Raw genomic sequence first — 21,236 nt, 5'->3', positions numbered from 1 at the left:
GGAGGTGTTCTGCCTCTGCCTCTGCCAACAGGTCAGTCAGACAGCAGCAGCAGCAGCAGCAGGCGTGGGTAGGTGAGACCAAAGAAGCAGCAGCTTTTTGTCTTCGACTCTCCAGTTTAATGGGTCCAGTGCTATAAAAGTGAAAAAGGGAAAAACAAACAGTAAATCCACAAGTCTGTAACAGAGATATAGGACTATGACTAACTATATCGTGTCTTTATTTTAATCTTATTTATTTATATTTTTAAAAAATTAATCTACTGTAAATGTAATAAAAGCATAAATATTGTTCCTGTTATTGTTTTGCCTCTTGTGTTATAAATATACTTTTATCTACTGTATATGATCTTTATTACAGACCAAAGTTGGCAATAAAACAGAATAATAAAAGGGGTTGTTAATTAATTGCTGCATCACATGCGTAAGTGAGTACTTGTAGATTAAAAATCATCATTTTGTGTGTTTCTCAATTGATTATAAGTAAAATACCTGCCATTTTTAGCTGTTTGTAATGATTATTAATGAATAAATGTGAGACGGAAGTTAATGAAAAATACATAAAGTATATTATTACTACCAGGAAGTATATTATTAGTACTATCTTATTTAATTTTCCTTCATTTTGCCCTGTAAATATGAATGTTTTTGTTGATTTAGGATGGATGCATGCTGTGATTTTAGTGCGCCACAGGATCATTCAACACCAATGCTTTTGTCTTCTACATTTGTTAACAGACAAGGTAAGAAACTATGCTACTGCTTAATTTAATCTCTAACAGATAATTAGTTTGATTGCTAACAAAAGAAACACCCAATCCAAGAAAGCAATAAATAATTATAGCCCCATATTGTTTTTTGAGACAACAGGAAATGAGTAAACTTTGTAATTAAAGAGTACCACATACATGAGAGGTTAGTAAGAACTGAAGACACAATATTGTTTGTTTTATTGATATTTTTCATCATTATTCAGCACATGGCTTGCAGGTGCAGATGCGTGTGTGTGTGTGTGTGTGTGTGTGTGTGTGTGAGACACAGAGACAGAGGGAAAAGGACACTGAGGGTCAGAATAGTAGAATACCTCCTTTTGATATTTCAGCTGGAGGCACTCTGTTTTGATGTTCATGTTGTGACTAAAAGATATCTATATAGGTGGAGGTAATATATTAAAACAGAAGTGCTCTAACAAAAATATTAGGAACTCAATATGTTATTGTCACTGTCCCTTCCTCTAGATGTTTTTGGTCTTCCTTATTTAATGATACACAGAGGGAGAAAGCATGGAAAACTTGTGATAAATATTGTATAAAAAACAAGCTTAAGGAAGTATCTTTCAAGATACTACATAATATTTTTCCCATAAAGGTGCTGCTAGAAATATTTAAACTCAATATTGATCATAAGTGTCATTTCTGTAGACTGGAAAAATTCAGTATTTGTCTCTTGTTCACTGTAAATACACAAAAATGTTGCCAACTTTCTAATGTTAAAATAAATATGTTTGATGTAATGCACTACATTTAAGTCAAAATGAGATTGGAAATGACATGTTGTTTATCATACAACTCTTTTTATTATTTTTGGAAAATCGCATATTCATAAGGAAAAATGGTCATGAACTAAACCAACTTTGCTGCACTTTATTGGTGACTTTAAACAATATTGCACCCTGTTACCTAATGTTAAGAAGAAGAAGAAGAAGAAGAAGAAGAACAACAACAACAACAACAACAACAATATCAATGTATTTTTTAATTCTTTTTTTAGTTTTGGTGTTCTTAATTTGTTTTTTTTGGGGGGGGGTGTTTTTTAATTATTATTATTTTTTGGCTATGTGTATACCTGTATTTCTATAAATGATTTCATGCACAGTAAAGAAAGTGAAAAAGTGTATCACTGAGAGGCTAATCAGTCTTTCCAATCTGTGTCCCACACTGCCTCCATGTGGCCTTTTTCATTTTCTCTCTATTTATCTATCTATCTAACACCATGTCATGGTTTCTGGGAGAAGAAATTCAAGTCAATCACATTATTCACATTTTAAATAATATCTCTTATGAAATACTACATTTCCCAACATGCTTTAGTGGCTGGATCAGTAACATAATCCAGTTAAAACCTGACTAACTTGTGTGACTGTGTCAAACTGCGGTCAACAAACTGGGGCTGCACTTTTTGGCAGTTTGATGAATTGTTAATGGTTCCTCTGAAGGCTGAAAAATTGAGTGGCTACCTGTGTTTAAAGAAATACAGGTGAGTGATCAACAGTAAATATAAAGTGCATAAATTGCTTACAATCACATAATGTAAGTGTAGTTTTTGAAAATTTGTAGTCCTATTCTTTTTCTGCTAACAAGTAGCTAACGTTAGCCTCCAGGTATGGATGACTGAGCTAATTTAAATTAGCTAAAGCTAACAAGCAAAATTAAATGGATTATTATAGCTAAGTTTAGCTAAGTTTGAATCTGGACTGTTGGTCTAAATGAATAAACACAGTGGAGAATGCTACTTTCCAATAGCTACCCCTGTTAATAAATGTTAATAAACAGCTACACCAGAGTAATAAACAGGGTTTAACATTGTTGTGGTTTATCAACATGAGTATTTAGTCTTATTTACTGTGAGTCTTTTTGGAAACACTCCCCCTGGAACAAGCTATCTTTTTTTGATGAATTATACAAAACAAAGCAAAAAAAAAAAAAAAAAGCTTTTTCACAATTTTTAATGTCTCCCGCAATTTTATTGCAACAAATATGCTTTAAACATAGCAACTTTCATCATACTTTTGTAGAAAAGTTGCTGCAAAATCCAACTTAGGCTGCATAAACTCGAAAAAAAAAATTCGGGAGGGACTGATTTGTGTTATGACACTGTGACACTAACTACTTCAGTAGCTACACCTGCTGCTAGCTGTGTTGCTGCGTCCACAGGAGTCCACTATAACCACAGCTGTAACTTTTTAAAACATAACTTGCTACTTAGCTTTAAAAATCCTCAACCAGAAGTGGTTAACTGCAATTAGCCTGTATCATCTTCAGTTTAACTTATTGAGCTGACTGTGCAAGGAGCTAATGAAGGCTTTATGCATCTGCCAGGTTCAGGGCTTGACCATATCTAGTTACTCAAAACTCCTGTCACTTCTCAACCTCAAATCATGCAGAGCATTGCAGCTCTGCCAGGCTGGACTTCAGCTTTATTAAAAGAAATTTCAATTTTGTGACACTAGATGTCAGCCTCTTCAAATCAGCTGGAGTATGTCAGAGGTGGACTACAATCATTTAATATAGTTGCTCCCTTTTCAGCCGTCTGGTGCTCCAAACAAGGACTATATTCAAATAGTTTCACTAACAGTCTGTATTACCTTCATTTAAATGAGCTGGTTTCTTTTATTTCATTGCCAACTTGGCTGTAAGTGCGCAACCCTGCACATAATTACATCATGTAATGTATTTCTCAGCACAGACTATTTAACATATGAATGAAAGTATTTATTTTAAGTACACAAGTTTGGTTTAGAAGATCTATACAGTTGCTGCTGCCTCAGAAAAGCCCAAAACATTCTCAAGGACCAGGACACCATCTGTTTGAACTGCTGCCCTCAGGCAGGAGATATGGGACAGTTAAAGCCAGGACAAACACAACATTTATCCAAAAGCAATAACTGCATTTCATGAATACACAAAAGCTTGCCTGTGGCAATATGTTTGAGTGCAATATAAGGGATTTGTGTAAAAGGTGGAATGTGCAGTGTTTCTTAAGTGTCATATTGTTTACTGTTTTACTTTTACTTTTTACGATATAGTTTGTTATTGTTTCTATATGCTCTTTCTTTTTACTTATCCTTTCACTGAGGTGGTTGCATTCAATTTCATTGTACATGTACAATGACAAGAAAGATCTATTCTGCTCTGTTGTAGTTTGCAGTTTTCATGCTTAACATTCTCTCCACTTTGCCTTTTTCATACTGCATGATTTACTCCCATACTCAGAACATTTAATGGACAACAGGAGCTGGTCAGTGTTTGGAAGCTGTGGGAGCTGTTGAGCAGGTTGGTGTATGTGCATCGAAGCTAAAAACAACTGGATATTCTGTCATAGCAGGGACGTTGCACCAGAGGGAACCCACAAGATCACATAATGGTGAGCACCTTTTCTTATAAGCTCAACTGTTTGCACTTAGAATGTAAGTAAGACTGTTTTTTGTTTTTTTTAACTGTACTTGTCGCATCTTGTTAACTGCTTTCTAACAGAAGACGATTTAAGTTGCAAAATATTCTACAGTTAATTTGTTGCAATATAAAATGTGATTCTCCCTTATATGTATTTGTGCACTGCAGCCCTGCTAGTAAGCACATCTGTATATGACAAACAAAAGGTTTGCTCATTCTGTTGTTGTTCATGTATTGTGGCTTCAGGCACAAAGAGTGTGAGGCTGAGTCTTAGCAGCAGGTGGACAGAGTGAACAAGTGCTCCAGCACGTTGAGAGGCACATCTAAGTCTGACCTCCCTCCCTCCCTGCAGGTAAGGTACATCCACCTGCACATTTAAAGTACTTCCAATACATCTACCAACCAAAGCCTGGAAGAGCAAAGGACGGAAGGGCATGCGGCCAATCAGACGGGCAGGGTATCGTTTAAAACAGTGGTTACCAACTGGTGGATCGCGTCCAAAAGTTGGTCGTGGGTCCATCTTGAATGGACCGCAAGTAACTTGCAAATATGTGGAGTTTGTAAAAAATGTACTTTATTTTTGAAGGACAGTAAATTTCCAGCACTGGCTTTTATTTTGAAGTGTCGTTTCCTGTTGTAGAGTGAGTGATTAACAGGCAGCTACTTGACAGAGACAGCAAACTAGCCTGACGACATGGCAAAACGTGAGTATGATGCTGAATATATTAAACTGTGTGGACCTTGAACTAATGATGAAGGAGAAATCTGGACCCTGTGGCTGGACCAGCTGGGAACCACTGGTTCAATAAATTACGATGCCAGTACTGATACCAGTACCCTTAAAGTGATACCGATACTTATAGAGTGCTTCATTTGATAACATTTGTGTTTTTACTTCATTTGATATCTACCGTGACAATGGAAGCATTCTGTTGCATGGAATGCCACCATCACTTCGGATGATTGATCTGATTGTGATTAACAGTCACATTTTCAAAGTCTTCAAATCAAGTGGCACAGGCATGTAGTACAGAAATACTTTCGAACATTTTGGTGGCATCACTCTGAACTGTCAAATACGCTGCACTTGGCTTCACCACATTACAGACTATATCCTCCTGCGACCCTGCATCCTCATATCAGGACATCACATTTTGGGTTTACATGAACCTATACTTCATTCTGCTTAACTTAGACCTGTTGTCCTCGTTTGTGGACACTTTTTGTGCCATCTAGTGGTAGTGAGACCACAATACACTAATTCATGTAAAAACAAGATGGTAGCCATCTCTGCCAAGTCAGTCTGCAGCCGATCCCGACACAAAAATGGACAAAACCTGATCAAGTTTATGGTTGAAACTTGTTTATTTATGATTAATAACATTTATAGTTTGATATGGCAACAAATTTGACCAATTTTAGCAACAATAACAAGATAAGACACTGTTAATAAGAAAGTTCTCATTTGAGGACTTCGGGACTTAATTATTTATGACAATGGTTTTTTTTTATACTTATCGGGTCCTACTGATCCCAAATAGCTAGGAGAAATCAAAAAAGCATGGCAACCAAAAGTTGGGGTCTCAGGAGGATATGGGTATTAGCTGCTGCACTACTGAGCCAATCAAAAGTCACATTAAATTAAACCGCTTGTGGTGATTGGCTGCGAGCAAAACCATACAAACTGTCATTCTTATCTCTAGATCTGGGTACAAAAACAGATCGAATGCAGGTATCGTTTGACGTTTGAAGAAGATTCAGTACGACTTGGCACTGGTGTTATTTTGGCTGACATTTTGAAAGTAGTGAGTACTGGTACCAGTCCTACCAGTCAGGGGATTGATTGCCAATTTTCACTCCTCGAGCTTCGCTTAAAGGTCAAAGATACAGCCTCCCAGTATCACTTACCATTGAAGCATCATTCTGGGAAGGGGGCCCACCTCATGTTGGGCTGGGCTGAGGAGACAGAGGGCCCATCGTTTTGTTCATGAATAAAAATTCACAGAAACTCAACTCAAATTTGAATTTTAAAGTCAAACTTTTATTTCGTCATGCTTCTCTTGATTAAATTTTACCAAGTTGTTTCATTCAGCAGAATGTAATATTTTATGAGAAGACAAAAGGCCTGTGTAGTTTAATTATTATCATTAAAAAACCTGCAGTGTTTCCACATAAACTTCATCAACCACATCATCATTATCATTTAATTTATATGGTGGATAAGTGGATATTTCATTATTGAACAGTTGGTGGTTAATGTGCATTTAATGGCAGTTAATGTGATTGTTGAGGTCATAATAGATCTAATTAACAACATGTCTAACAATGACCCAATACAGGCCTGTGCAGACGAGCTGCTTCTGCTTGACTATTGTCAGGGGGTTCAAGTGTCTGTCTGTGCTGAAATGTTGGGAACCTCTTCTCTGTTGCGTACCCCACTGACCTAGATTTCAATTGTTTTCTGCCTGAGACAATGGGAGAAATGGTTTCATAACCGAACACAATACCTGGGTGTTATTCAACACGATTGTTGTTAAGGTTCTCATTGTGGTGTGATTTTGTGCCGAGCATTGTGCGTTTTCTTTATGTAACCTGCTCGAGCAGCCAGCCACTGACGAGCTTGTGCAGCCCACAGTAAATCACTTGTAGACGGTTCAACAGATGATTGTGCGTGCAGCCCAGCAAGTCCAATCACTGCCGGGTCAAACACAAACGCACTCTTCACATCATTTTTTTAATCTTTTTTTTTTTTTTTGCATAAAATCTTATTTTTTTAAGCAATTTGATACTGACCAGTCATTACCTGAGAGACAAATATGTTTTTTAGTGGCTCACTAAACACTGAGGACAAACACACAAGTACTGTAAGTCAAGCTGTCACCTGGGCAGAAAGGTTGCTATCTTAATCTAGAATTGAGGACGAGTCTGTGCTTAGACAGCAAAACCGTTTTTGTTCACTGTTAAGCAATGTAATTCTAATTGTCTTGTACAAACTCTGAAAAAATGTCTTTGCACCAGTTACACCTTTTTGTGTTGCAGGTGCATCACAGGACAGTTTAATTCAAATAACAGTAGCAGACAATGTCTTGCTTACTGCTGGGTAATGCAACTTTATTTGTGTAGGCACCTTTCAAACACAGTTGCAAATTAAAATCCCTTTCCTTGATCAATCATTGGTAACATTAGCAATCAATTAATTGATCAATCTTGATTTAAAAACAAAAACTTTGCTTATACCAAAGAAAACCAATTTTTTTTGCCTCAAAGCTCAACAACATGTCACATATTCTTTGACAGCACTGAATAGCCTAGATGGGGCCAGACTACATAATGTAAAAAATCCTGGAGAGCCAGCTGCTTCTCTCATCATATGGGTTATTAATTAAACCCAAACAAATTAGATAAATGCAACTGTTTCATCTTTAAGTGGAAAAGTATTCAACTGAAACCAGCGGCCCTTGCTGACGACCTTACGCTTCTTTACTGTGGTCATGTCTGCTTCCTGGTAGGAAATGTCTGCCTTTAGGTAACTGTTTGTTTGCTTGTTTGCTGTCTGTTAATGAAAATACATTAGTAATGCCTGCGGAGGTCCTACCTGATGCTTCTCTACAAACTGTTTGATAGTCCTGCCATCGTGAGGTGAATGGGAAAAAAGTGAACTTTCTTGACTAACCAATATTGTGCGGTAAATGGACCTGCACTAGTATGGTGCCTTTCACCTTTTGTTGTCTTCTGACCACTCAAAGTGCTTTTTTACCCCAGTCACATTCACCCATTCACACACTGGTGGCTGAGGCTACACAAGGTGCCACCTGCTACTCAGCTTTTTAACACACACACACACACCAATTCAACAGCCATCAGGAGCAATTTGGGGTTCAGTATCTTGCTCAAGGATGCTTTGAACCCCTGATCTTCCAATTAATGGAAGCCCTGCTGAACCTTCTGAGCCACAGCCACCTGTGCTGCGGGACACATGTAGTATATTTAGTATGTTTTCAACAACAAGCTACAGGCCTTTTAAAAGCAGTCCACAGGCCATGATTGGCGCACAGGCCGAACTTTGGACATGCCTGTCAAGATGTAGAGGCCTAGATATATGAAACACATTAAATATAACTGAATAGTGCTTCACTTGCCCATCTCATTTTCCAGTGTCGTCACTGTGCTCTTCTTCCAGGCCCCAAGATGGCAACCTTGTCATAAAATAGTGCCCTTTGTTAGCTAACGTTAGTCATTGAAACATGGTTTCAAAACACACCTCCCTACTGATAGCTTGAACATCATAGGAGACTACACATTGTTTATATTTCACAATCAGATCTTAATTTCACATTGTAATAGGAGATTCCCCAAATTCAATAAAGGATGTAAAAGCACAGTAGAGAAATTAATCAGTCAAAGGCACAAAACAGCAGAGACTTTTCTTTTGATTTAGAGTTGACTGAAGTTGGGGAAATTTAAAGGTATATTGTGCAGGATCTCCCTAAAAAATGATGTACTGTATATACTCAAAAAAAAAAAAAAAGTAATCCCTCTGAATCGTCACATACGGCCCAATAGAAGTGTGTGCCGCTGTATTTATCTGTCTCTGCCCTCTGCCTGTAGTCTTTATTTTCCAAGAGGAAACTATAAAAATGGCGGACACAGCATCAAAAAATGCTGAACTGAAATGCCAAGTGGATAAAGCCTGGGTTGACTATTACTTTAGTAGCCAACAATTCCTGCATAGTCTACCTTTAACATCACGAGGAAGTTGGTTTCAATGATGTTTAGCACAGCAGCTAAAAGCAGCTTCACCCTAATTGGTTCTGACTCAAGGGAATACCATGACAGGTTCCTGAGGATCTAAGAAACCTTCTGGGTTTATGTTCATCAAGCAGATGGGCACATGATGTACCTAATTTAGTGATTAATTAAAGGCACTCGAACTCGAAAACTCAACTTGTCAAAAAAAAATGTTGTTTGCTTAAGCCGCCTTCGTATACAGATAGAAATCCAGGCCATTTCTAATCAAATAAGTGATTACTTTATCAGTAATGCATCATGTTGCATCAAGTTTTGCACCGTTGGGACCAAAGTAGATAAGGTAGAACATGACAGTTTGTGTAGACGGGGACGGGCGGGTGGAGGAGAAAAGAGAGGCAGAGTGCTCCATGCTCGGTAGATAGATGAAGGAAGAGCGAGCAGAAGGCAAATTAATCAAAGGACATCAAAGGCAAATGGGTTGAGGGAGCGAAGGAATGAAAGAGTGCCGCCCGTTTGTCCCATGCCGTTCCCGCTCCGCTCCGCCTGAGCCTGCTCTCAGATCTCAGGGCCATTGTGCCGCACGGGTGCATGGAGGGGGCTGGGGCACAATGCACACAACAAAACATACACACACACACACACTAACAACGTCTGAAAGCTTCAAAAGGAAGATGTGTAATTTTTCTATCTTGTCAAACTCAAACTCCTCTGTATTCTGTTTCTGAATCTTGTTTTAGTTTCTTGCCCTTGGTCATGTACCATTTCCTGCAGTTTTATTCACCATCAATTCACCAGCCGCACAAACTTTAAGCGGAACATCAACAACACACAGTCACACACTCTCTAACACGTACTGTATGTTGTTGTCAGTGTGAACTCAGTGCTGGCTTGTGGCAGCAGTGGACGGCTCTCTTTGATAATGCCCCGCTAGATTCAGCCGCCACTCTTTTTATCGTTCAGCCAGTTAGTTGGCTCAAAGTTGACTCCAATTTGTGCTTCTCGTTTGGGTTCCTGGTTGGCACAGACTTCTTTCTGTGTCCATGTAGACTGTGACCATGCCCCCGTCTGTTGCCTGCCTATGTACAGAACATTTTGTTTAAACCAGTTTTATACTCTTGATCGCTCTCTGCAGAGACTTTTTCAGTCCATTGCTGTGGTGTAATATGCATCATTAGAATCACACCTGGCTTTGTGTTGTGGGAGAGAAAAGTGTGTCCTGAAGTGTGCAGATGCTTTTCATTTCATTTATTTATCTATACAGGAAAGGAATTAAAAGTAACATTGTGTGTTACAGTTAAAACTGGCCCGACTCAGTTAAAAACTTGTTTTCAGGAGCTTCCTGTTAAGCAACAAAAACACATTACAATACAAAATAAATGCAGAAACAATCAGCAAAGGCAAAACAACAAAACGTAGGCAGCTACATAGACACTGCAGAGAAGCAGACTGAAGTGAAGTGAGTAAAATAAGATGTGAGATTTAAATCGGTGGTTGCAGGTATGTCCTTCCTTCAGATAGTGTCTGTTTGAAATGTATAATAGAGGTTATTGCTCTAATGTGGTGGGGGATCTCGTTCTAGATCTTAGTGTAAGTGTGAGAAAATGATCTCTGACCATAATTGTTTTGGTACATGAATAAGAGGATGCGAAATTGATCTGGTGACGTTATAGTGAAAGAATCTGTTCTAAGCAAACTTGCATAACTGATTTGGATACATTTTATTTTATTTCTTTTGTATCTAACCTTTATTTAAGCAGGAATATTCCCACTGAAATTCAAAATTTCTTTTACAAGGGAGTCCTACATTACATATAGGCATATCTTGCATCCTCTAGCACACACAAACCCCACTGTTTTGGTTTAATACACACTCTTTACAGACAAAATTTGAGATTCTTTGATGCAGAATTGCACTTTGAAATCATAAAAGTTTTAAAATGTAAAGTTTGACTTTGTCTCTCTTTCTCTACATACATTTAAGGTGAAATTTTTAAGCAATCCTAGCTTTTAGTTACATTAAGCCTTATTAGAACAGTGGGTTTTACTTCATTTTTTGTATTTAACCTTTACTTTACCAGGAATATTCCCTTTGAGATTCAAAATTTCTTTCATAAGGGAGTCCTGCATTATGTATTGGCAAATCTTGCATCCTCAAGCACACACAGACACCACTATTTTGGTTTAATACACAGTCTATACAGACTATACCAAACAAAATTAAAAGATAATTCAATGCAGAATTGCACCTTGAATGCACATAAGTTTTAAAATGTAAAGTTTTACTTTGTCTCTCTTTCTAAATCTCCATTTCTCCACATACATAAAGGTGAAATGTATGAGCAAGCCTAGCTTTCTATTTACATTAAGCATTATTAGAACAGTGAATGGTCATAAAGCTTTACATGTTCACTGTGATTCTCACATAACGTTGTTTGAGCTCATTTTTGGCAGATGTAAGGATTTAGTCGTATATCAGCTTTCCTATAAAAGCACTATAAACGTGGAAGATATACTATATCTTTCTGATTAAATAAACATTTTGTCTGACAGTCTGTATGTCAGTTTTACTTATACTTTTGCAGCCACACTAAAAAGACACAACCAAAAATTTGACAATAAATGCAAGATGCTAAAACAAAAAAAAAGTTTCAATTTTCTCCCGGACTTTAAAAATACATCATGTTCATAAGCACTTTTTTTTTTTTACTGTATCTTTATGTAACAAAAGCAGAGTTCAGCAGAGAAAGACAAAAGTGATGTGAACTGACAATATTTTAATGGGAGGGATAAAAGACTGTAAGTGATCAATGGAGGCGGCGGCCAAGTGATGCCCGGGGGACGGCTTTGATGTGGGCATCCTCAGAGGGACGCCGGGGACAATGCCCCCTTTGAGGGCATGCAGAATGGCAGACACTTCCCTCTCTCTGGCTCTCTCACACTCTGTCACTCAACCTCCCTCCATCTCCCGCTCGCTCCTCTCACTCACGCTGCGACTCCTCACTTCAGATGCTCGCAGACGTCTCTGTCGCTCTGCATTCCTCTGCCCCAGTGTCACATCAGCCCATATCCTTATCTGCATAACTTTCTCCCTCTTCCTCTCACATTAATTAATTCAAACAACACCCCCTTTCCTGCCGTCCAGCCAATGACTCCGCCTTCCCCTCCTCCCCCCTCCCTATCTGCATCTCCCTTTCCCTCCCTCTGTCTCTTTTCATAGAACCAAACCTCTTTGTGATGTCCAGCCTTGGCAAGTTGCGCCTGATTTGCTGTCACAGTCTTAATGAATTCATCTGTTTGTGTATTGGCCATGGGAGCATTTCTCCCTCCTCCCTCCCCTCTCCCCCTCACTCTTTCCTATCCTCTCCCCCCCTCCCTCTTACTGGTGTTCCCCTGGGGGCTCTATATATACCAGGGACCACTCCAGGCACCTATTGTTCCTCTAAGTAAACTTACAGACAGATGCCCTGCACCACAGTGTGGGAGAGAGCCCAGAGAGTCAGGAGGAGGGAGACAGTTACGGATTGCAGAGAGCAACCAGACAGTAAGGAAACACTGCAGGCTCGCCTCGCCTCCAGCACCTCTGCATCCTCTCCGGTTGTTCCGCGTGTCTCCTGCCTGCTCGCTTGTTGTCACTGTGGAGTGGAGGTCTGATGCTCTGACACCATGCTGCTGCTGATATCACTGCTGCTTACGGGACTGGACTGCTTGCTGGGAGCCCCGACAGGTCGAGAGGTCTACAGGATGCCCCAGAGTGCACTCAAAGGTAATTTTTCAGGTTTTGTTTTGCTTCTCAATCATGGCAATATAGTGATAACAGTACCTGTGTGATAACTGCACTGTAAGCGCAAGTGTTGCAGACATCCTCAGATACAGTCCTTCAAAATGTCTTGTCGACAAATCTTTATCTTTTTGATTTAATGCATCATTGTAAGAATACCAAACACTGGTGATGTTGTGATGCTTCAAAGCATTAATATCTCTCTAGGAGTTCAGCGGAAAAAACATCTGTTGATATTACCAATCCCAATGAGACAGCCCAGTACTATTAGCGTGTCATACACATAAAGTATCTAGTGGAAATTAATACTTTTTGGGCAAGCAGCTTGCACATGTACAAATTCTAGAAATGTTTGTTTTGCTGTCATAGACTTAAGCTGTTATTTAAGTTGGATACATACAGTATATGCTTTACTGTTTTACTGGTGAGCAGCAGGTGTCTAACCTTAAAAGCATCTTCATAAACTCTTCAAATCAGCAAGGAAAATAAAGATGAACAGTTGTGTGAGTTTGTTTTCAGCCTATATTTGTGCACAGATCTCTTGTCAGAGAGCTGCTGGTGAGAAACTACAGTAAAGCAGAGTGGTGAGGGACCTCTGGCCCTCTCTGGTTGAAGTGCTGAGTACATCAGAGCCTTCATACAAACGGCTGGTGGTGGCGGTGTGTGTTTGGAGTGTTTAGAACAAGGGCCCTGGGGTCCCAGCTGCCCCGGGGCTGCCAGCCCGTGCCCCTAGGGCCTGTCCCTACCCGCCAGCCTCTGCCAGCTCAGCCCTGGCCTTCCAATTAAGTCTTCAATCAGCATTGTTGTTGTTAGTGGCCTATCCTGTGATGTGGCGCGGCACAGAGGGGGGCTGCAGGGTCGGCGGCCCGATTGATGTGTGTCTGCAGAAGCCTCACCAGCGCGCTGAGCGTGAGCTAGCATCCCTAACACGCTGCCAATGAGCTCAGAGAGCGGCATGAGAAAAAGGGGGCTGATCACACACATACCAGGAAGCCGCACCAGTTTGTACTGATGCTCACATACACACATAATATTCCCACAGCAAACGAGGGTCGTCCGTGTGACGACCTGTATGTTCTTCCTGTTTTGTCAGAATTCATTAAAAGTACCTTAATTCATAAAAATCTATTACTATGAAAAGTGATATCAGTCCAGCCAGGCTGCGACTGATGACAATATTATTTTCCTCAACAAACATTTTTATAGGAATTCCTTAAATTTGTTTATTAAGCAGTTGCTACCGAAAGAATATACTGCATGTGCATTCAGCCTGGCCAGCGTTTTGATCTGGCTTCTGTGTGCACTTTGTTTCTTCTTCTTTTTAAAAATATTTTTTTGGCCATTTTGCCTTTAACGGACAGGACAGGTGAGTGTGGGGGGGAGGGGGGGGCGGGGAGAGGGGGGATGACATGCAACAACATGCCTTGTACATGGGGAGCCTGCTCTACCACTAAGCCAACGACACCCCTTTGTTCCTTCTTCTGCTGCTGTCGACTTACCTCCTCCTCTTCTTGCATCTTAATACATTTTGAAATACTCTAAATGTTCTTTGTGTTCTCTTTCCATCCTCTCCTGCAGCTCTGTCTGATCGTGGCACTGTGGTTCTAGAGGCAGCCATGACGAGTGCCCTGTCCGCCCTCGAGCGCGCATCATCTGAGAGAAGTCGGGCTGAGGCCGGCTGTCGGGGCTGCGTTCCCTGTCTGTTTCAGGACTGTGGACAGCTGTCTGGCTCCTGTTGTAAGTAAAAATATTACTCTTCTTGCTCTTTTCATTCTTGAGCATCTTGAGTCACGTTATCCTGTATTGCCAGTGAATGCTCTCTCCATAACTCCCCTTCTCGCCCAACAGCGTCTCCTGCCAATGCCTTATCAGAGCCCAGCTGTGATGTCATCAGTAAAGCCCAGAAGCTCCAGGATGAGGCTGAGCGGAGCTGGGCTCTGAGCCAGGCCTGTGCGTACTATCAGCACCGCTGCCCAGCTGGTGAACTGGACAAAGAGAGCTGCATCAGGATCATGGGTGAGAGCTGCAGTGCCCGTGTCCTTCAGTGCAGCCTGCTCAACACGATGCAGAACCTGGAGCCTGCGACACAGACGCATGCTCAGGGTGAGGAGATACATGTGTACATAAAGTATTCATGCAGATTATCTCTGTCAGTGAAAAGGTTTTTGCTGTAGTTTTTGACTCTTTGTCTCTGTCCCAGCAGCAGTGTGTGGTCAGAGGTCATCCACGGTGCAAAACATCACACAGCCTCGCTCACGGATTGTGGGCGGGTCGCCTGCTCCTCCGGGCAGTTGGCCCTGGCTGGTCAACCTCCAGCTAGATGGTGGTCTGATGTGTGGAGGGGTCCTGGTGGACAGCTCCTGGGTGGTCACTGCTGCTCATTGTTTTGCTGGGTGAGTGTGCATCACTGTTTTTTATTTTGCAACTATAACAAGATCTTTCATTTGTTGAAATTATTATAGTGTTTTACATCCGTCTCACTCCCACTGCCTCTGATTGTTCTGACCTCTGTAGCAGCCGAAGTGAGAGCTACTGGACAGCCGTGGTGGGGGAGTTTGACATCACTAAGTCTGACCCTGATGAGCAGGTCCTCAAAGTGAATCGCATCATCCCTCACCCTAAGGTAACAATCTAAACCAAAGTGTGGGATACAGTTTATATGTTGGGATGGAAACAGGCATAATATAGTGTTGTCTCCCATTACACCTTCCTGGTCAACCAATCAAACAAGCACATCAGTCAGTCATTTGTCAGTTCCTTCATTCAATCAAACTCTCTCCACCTCCTGCAGTTCAATCCAAAGACATTTAACAACGACATAGCCCTGGTGGAGCTGACATCCCCAGTGGTCCTGTCCAGCCGTGTCACTCCGGTGTGTCTCCCCTCTGGCATGGAGCCCCCTACTGGCAGTCCATGTCTGGTGGCAGGCTGGGGCTCCCTCTATGAGGGTGAGTGGGAGATAATCGACATGTATTTACACTTTAGAGCTATTTATAGCTTAGTTTACTGCGAGCAAGCTTAAATGCTTTTCGTCTCCTTTTTGGAAGATTGTTGAGAACTGTGACGTAGCAAATTTGTCTATCAGTAGTCAGTATATAATGTAGTGCATTTCTGTGTGTATTTTTCTTTACAGATGGCCCGTCTGCTGACGTGGTGATGGAGGCCAAGGTGCCCCTGCTGCCTCAGAGCACCTGTAAGAGTGCGCTTGGCAAAGAGCTGGTCACCAATACTATGCTGTGTGCCGGGTATCTCTCCGGAGGCATCGACTCCTGTCAGGTGGGCAGAGGAGCACTTTCTAAGAGTTAGTGTTAGTATGAGAATTGCCTTCAGTTACTGAATTGACATAATTTAGTATAAAGGTTTTGTTGCTCTTTTTGTTTCTGACATGTTTTAGCAACACCCAAAACATTTTATGTAAAAAAGACGACAGGTTTTTAACTTTTGGGGGACTTTCTGTCACGCACAGGGGGATTCTGGAGGCCCCCTGATCTACCAGGACCGAATTTCTGGTCGGTTCCAGCTCCACGGTATTACCTCCTGGGGAGACGGCTGTGGGGAAAAGGGCAAGCCTGGAGTCTACACACGGGTGTCTGCTTTCTCTGACTGGATTCAGGCTGAGATACAGAGTGAGTTTGAAGCAACAATAAAACAACACAAGAACTAAAATATTTTGACTCATAACGTACATCGTGATATTAGAATACTATCTACAATATTACAACCTATGCAATGCAATGTGTCTTTTTTAGAGTCTTTTGGAAGCAGGGAGCCAACATGTCCGGAGCTTCTGAAGACAACAGACATGACGGAGGAGGAACAGAGGTCAGAGTTCAGCTCTCTGTGTCGCTTCTATACCCTGACCTGCCCTGCTGGTCAGTCTTCCAGCGCTTGCAGCCGAATGGCAGAGGACAAGTGCCTCACCCGCTTTAAGAAATGTCGTGAGTACTCTTATTCAAACGCTCAGCTTGGTGGATGTAGAAGAGAGACTAAAAATACTTATGTTGCTTTGATGTTATGCTTGGAGGTTTTTGATCTGTTGCTCGCTCTTTGCCATCTAGAGTTGCGTTCATTCCTACAAACCCTGCTGGACTTGCTCCAGAGGGCCGAGGACTACATCCGGGACAAAGTCGACCTGACCTTCTTCACCCAGACGCTGCCTCAGCTGGTGGAGCACATCTATAGCACAGCTTTCATCCACACCAGGGACAGGAGGGACCTGAGCCACGGTCTCTTACAGGTTAAAGGTACATGATTGACAGATTATGTTATTCCATCTTCTGCCCAAACTTAAAATATGAATATTTACGTCCTGCAGTGTTTTGCAGTACAGCTGTCTGTTCTGGTCACTTTTCTAACATGTGTTTTATTATCTGCAGAACAGCTAGGTGGAGCTCTGGGGCCAACAGAGCAGAATGCGTCTCCAGCTCCCCCAGCCTTATTTAGAGAGGTGGGACCATCAGTGGGTGACTGGGAGAAATACCTGAGGAACATGGCTGAGGACCTGGACAAACAACACACTGACACATCCACCGAATCCACACCAACAAGACAGGAGGACAAGCTTTTCTTACAGGTAGATTTTGAAAATGAACAAATGCAGATGAGGTTGCATTGCATTTTAACACATAATATTGTTTTAGAAATATGTTTGAATATTTAGCAATATTTTCAAAACATGCAAACATGTCTTATTGAGTAATGGTGTAAAAGTAAGGTGTTCTGATTAGGTGCTAATATAAGCCTTGCAATATCAAAGAGCACCGCTCATCATTTTCCTTGAGCATTCAACAGGGAATTCATGAAAAGTCAACACTAACACAATTTATGTTTGAATAAGGGTTATTTGACTTTGAAAGGAAATCTGAGAAATTTAGAATGCAAGTGATTGAAGATAGAGACATGTCAATTTGTACATCAGTTACTTACCCTGTTACTGTTAAATTGAATTAGTGAAAGAAACGTTTTTCTCACATGCCTCCACAGTGAACGAAGAATCCAAAAACTGAGGAAATTCTTGATTAAGTGAGTTAAAGGAAGTCCACATTTGACAACAACAAAACTATATCAAAACATCTGTTTACAAAGTCTCAGACAACTCCTGCAGTATGCTCAGTACTTCCCAAACAGACAGACCTTTCCAGCAGGGAACTGAATGGAAAGTGAAGCTTGATCTATGTTCTCTTCAAAGCCAGACTCCATTGAAAAAAACAGTAATTTTACTTTAGCCGAACTCTAGTGTTTCCCTAAACAGATGGTATTGTGTGACAGTGATGAATCCAAGCTAAGGCTTTTAACACTAAAGTCACACAATATCACAAACCAAACAAATAACCAAGGCAGCGGTAGACCAGCAACTTCCATGTTTAGCAAGGTAAAATTATTGTGTCTGGCAGTAATTTTACCTCGCACATAACAAACTACCGATCGAGGGCTGCCTGTTTTAGTACGGAGCACACAACTGGATCAGTGAGCCTTGGATCAAACTGCTAAAGTTGTGTGAGAAATGGAAGTTTTGATAAAGTGACTTCAATTCATTAGAAATGTTCTCAGTTTTTGGATTCTTCATTCAGGCTTCTGAGGAGAAACTAATTTTTCTTTATGAATGCAATGTAACACATGGTGAGTAATTTATAACAGACGGTCATTTTGGGGGTGAAGTATCCCTTTAATTAAAATATTCTGATATGGGTGAACACGGCCATCATCAAAGACTGTACTGTGTTTGATTTGCTGCCCTCTGAAAGGCACTACAGATCATTCAGAACCCGGACGAACAGACTTAAATACAGCTTTTTAGCCATAGCAATAAGGACATTGAACCAATTCAAATACGCAAGATATGTGTAATTACTACACTTGATGTGCAATAGTTACAATCAATCTATGACATTACTGTATGTGCAATATTCACAGACGTACTATGTGTAGTTTTTTACCCAGTACACTTACTTATTGTCTGTTTATTAGTGTGAATATTGGATGGTTGAATGTATAGACGATGTCACCTTACATGAGTAGTACTCCTAATTTTGTTGTGTTTTTTTAATGATACAATGACAATAAAGGCATTCTGATTCTAAAGCCAAACTTAATATCCAACTCTATTTTTACGTCTCCAGACAGAGGACTCCTCGGTACATCAGCTAGAGGGAGAACTGCGATCTGTTATCTCAACTTTGCGCTCCAAACTGTACACCCGAGCTGCTCCTCCCATCCTGCACCTGGACACAAGCTACCTCCAGGAGGATTCTCCCAACAGTCCCCCTTTAACTACTTCATCCACTGGAGCACCGGACCTCACTGACCGCTCCTCCTCCTCCTCCTCCTCCTCCTCCTCCTCCTCCTCACAGGAACCCCACGAGCCTTGGTCCCTTCTGTCAGCCCTGATGAGTGAAATGCAGAAATTAAGCGCACAGGATGAAACTGGGACAGAAGATGTGTCACAAAGTGAAACTTCTCCTGATGTTAACTGGAGCGCCACATCAGAGGAGTTTGCTTTTGCTGAGAACGGAGACAGAACAGAATCAAAATCCTCAGCGTTGCCGCTTCCAGTGCAGCCAACAACTGTCGTTCAACCGGTCACCGAGCGTGCTCACACAGAGACTGGTGACCCCAAACAAGCTGCGCATGTTGCAAAGACATTGAGTCTTCACAGAAAATATCGGAGCCTTCTTCGCAAGAGGCAGATACCTGGGGCCGGCGGGAAAGGTATGTGCCTCACCTAGTTCTCACAAAATAATCCATGTAATGTTTGTTGGTATTTCTCATATGAAATGTTTTTTGTTTGTTGCTGCAGTTTGTCCTGGAGTGAGAGAGTCATCACAACAAGTCAGCCAAGTCAGAGACTCGTACAGCTGGGTCTTAAACATCCCAGGCAAGAACCTACACATGAATTTCCAAGAGGTAAAACATCATTTTAGACGGAGATGTTAAGAGACGTAAATATGCACTGGTAAAGAAAAAGGTTTGTCATTTTAATTTTCTCTCTGTCCTTGCTTCATTGGGTTTCTTGTTCTTTAGGTTTTAGTTGATCTGAGCTCCAAGAACGATCGAGGACTTTACCAAGCGCGAGTCAGAGCTGTAGTGGGAGGACGACCTTTGACCTTCTACAGTCTTGTGGGCCTGGAGAATGAGTCATTCTACCGCAGTGTGCCAAGGATCATCGCTTTGGCACTGGAGGCACTCAAGACTTAACTTTATCAAAACAGCAAGTGAGATGACATGACACACAAAAGACTCATGTGAGAGACGATAGCACAGAGACTCTCAAAGAGACCTCGTCATGGGACAGAGAGACGCACATAAAACGCACACTCACTCAGACTTTACTTCCTCTGCCGTCTCCTGTGAAAACCACTATTTTGTTTTCCCCATCTGAGAGCCGGACTTTGGCTCTAAATGAAAACACAACCATGAATGTATCAGTCCAACTATCGCCCACACATCATGCCACAGGATGTTTTTTTATGTGGTCGGAGATGCAGCCTTGTCTAACTTATGAATCTGTACAAAATAAGTTATTCATATTGTCTTTTGCAAAGGTTGAGCCTCTTGTGAAGCACACAGACTGTATATATTATTCCTATACTTACCTTATTCTTACCATATTTATTTGTATAAAGAATTTGTATTTTTGTAAAAAAAAAAAAAAAAATTAAAAATCTATATATAAATAAAACTGTTATTAATGCTAAGGCATGTTGTGTTGATTGTCGTGCTACTCTGTGCTCATGTAACTACAAATTGAACTTTAGATGTTAGACATTCAAATTAGCCGACACTGATGCTGCTAATCCTGCAGTATTTTGCTGCTGGTGTACAGCACTTCTGCGGACACGCACCGTGCTCTCTCGTGACACGTGTCCATGTTGATTGGTTTTTCCCGTGATCCCAGATTGACCTCGGTCCTCCGACCCTTTAAGGGTAAGCTTTCCCATCAACACAGCAGCTGCAGTGACCAGGATGTCCCACCTCGTTCCTGTCTTCACTCCTTATTTCCAGGACGGGGGGGATTGTAACTGGACACACAGAACCAGGCTGACCTTTAGAGCCTCTCATTGTCTGTCATGAGTCAGAGCAGTTCGAGTGAAGACAACTGCTGCTTGAGGAAGTGACACTCAAGATTTGTCCTCTTTTTTAAAAAAGTTTATTCAAGGAGTTTTATATTTGTATTTTACATACATCAAATTTTGCTGTGAAAGTATTTCAAAAAATTCACTTCAAATGAATTTTGGCAGATGTGTCGTAGTAAAGCTGCTGGATTTTGGACACAATTGTCCCCCTGTCCTCTCCCACCCAAACTGCTCCACAGTCCATTGCATCCCATTTTGTAACGGAGTTAGTTTTAGTCTTAATGCCTGGTTGAGTTTTGTGTGACGAGGCTGTGCTAGCTCAGACCTCTGGATTCGCTGCTAAATGCTTTGCATTGAGGTGATATTTCAGGCTTTAAGCACTTCAATAGTACGAAAATTCCTGCTCCTATCAACTGGGAGTTTTTTAAAACGTTAATGTTCTTCTCACGGGGCCAAGCAGTGTCGTCT

General features: G+C 41.1%; 1 protein-coding gene across 2 annotated transcripts; it reads left to right on the top strand.

Moving 5' to 3' along the window:
- Nucleotides 1–41: 41 nt before the first annotated feature.
- On the top strand, nucleotides 42–20,293 carry prss56 (serine protease 56). Of its 2 annotated transcripts, none has more exons than XM_049599491.1 (17): nucleotides 42–68; nucleotides 658–740; nucleotides 3,990–4,140; nucleotides 4,416–12,681; nucleotides 14,275–14,433; nucleotides 14,545–14,799; nucleotides 14,900–15,089; nucleotides 15,211–15,319; nucleotides 15,488–15,644; nucleotides 15,830–15,972; nucleotides 16,163–16,322; nucleotides 16,446–16,634; nucleotides 16,755–16,940; nucleotides 17,073–17,269; nucleotides 18,816–19,404; nucleotides 19,493–19,599; nucleotides 19,717–20,293. In XM_049599491.1, exons 4-17 carry the CDS (start codon nucleotides 12,582–12,584, stop codon nucleotides 19,888–19,890), a joined length of 2,715 nt encoding a protein of 904 aa, XP_049455448.1. In that variant the 5' UTR covers nucleotides 42–68; nucleotides 658–740; nucleotides 3,990–4,140; nucleotides 4,416–12,581; the 3' UTR covers nucleotides 19,891–20,293. The 2 variants fall into 2 exon arrangements, with proteins under 2 accessions (XP_049455448.1, XP_049455449.1); XM_049599492.1 differs by having other exon boundaries at nucleotides 54–72.
- Nucleotides 20,294–21,236: the final 943 nt, after the last annotated feature.

This window comes from Epinephelus fuscoguttatus, linkage group LG15 (assembly GCF_011397635.1).
Source record: "Epinephelus fuscoguttatus linkage group LG15, E.fuscoguttatus.final_Chr_v1".
In the NCBI taxonomy this organism is placed as follows: Eukaryota; Metazoa; Chordata; class Actinopteri; order Perciformes; family Serranidae; genus Epinephelus; species Epinephelus fuscoguttatus.
This window is presented reverse-complemented; position numbering and strand designations above follow the sequence as displayed.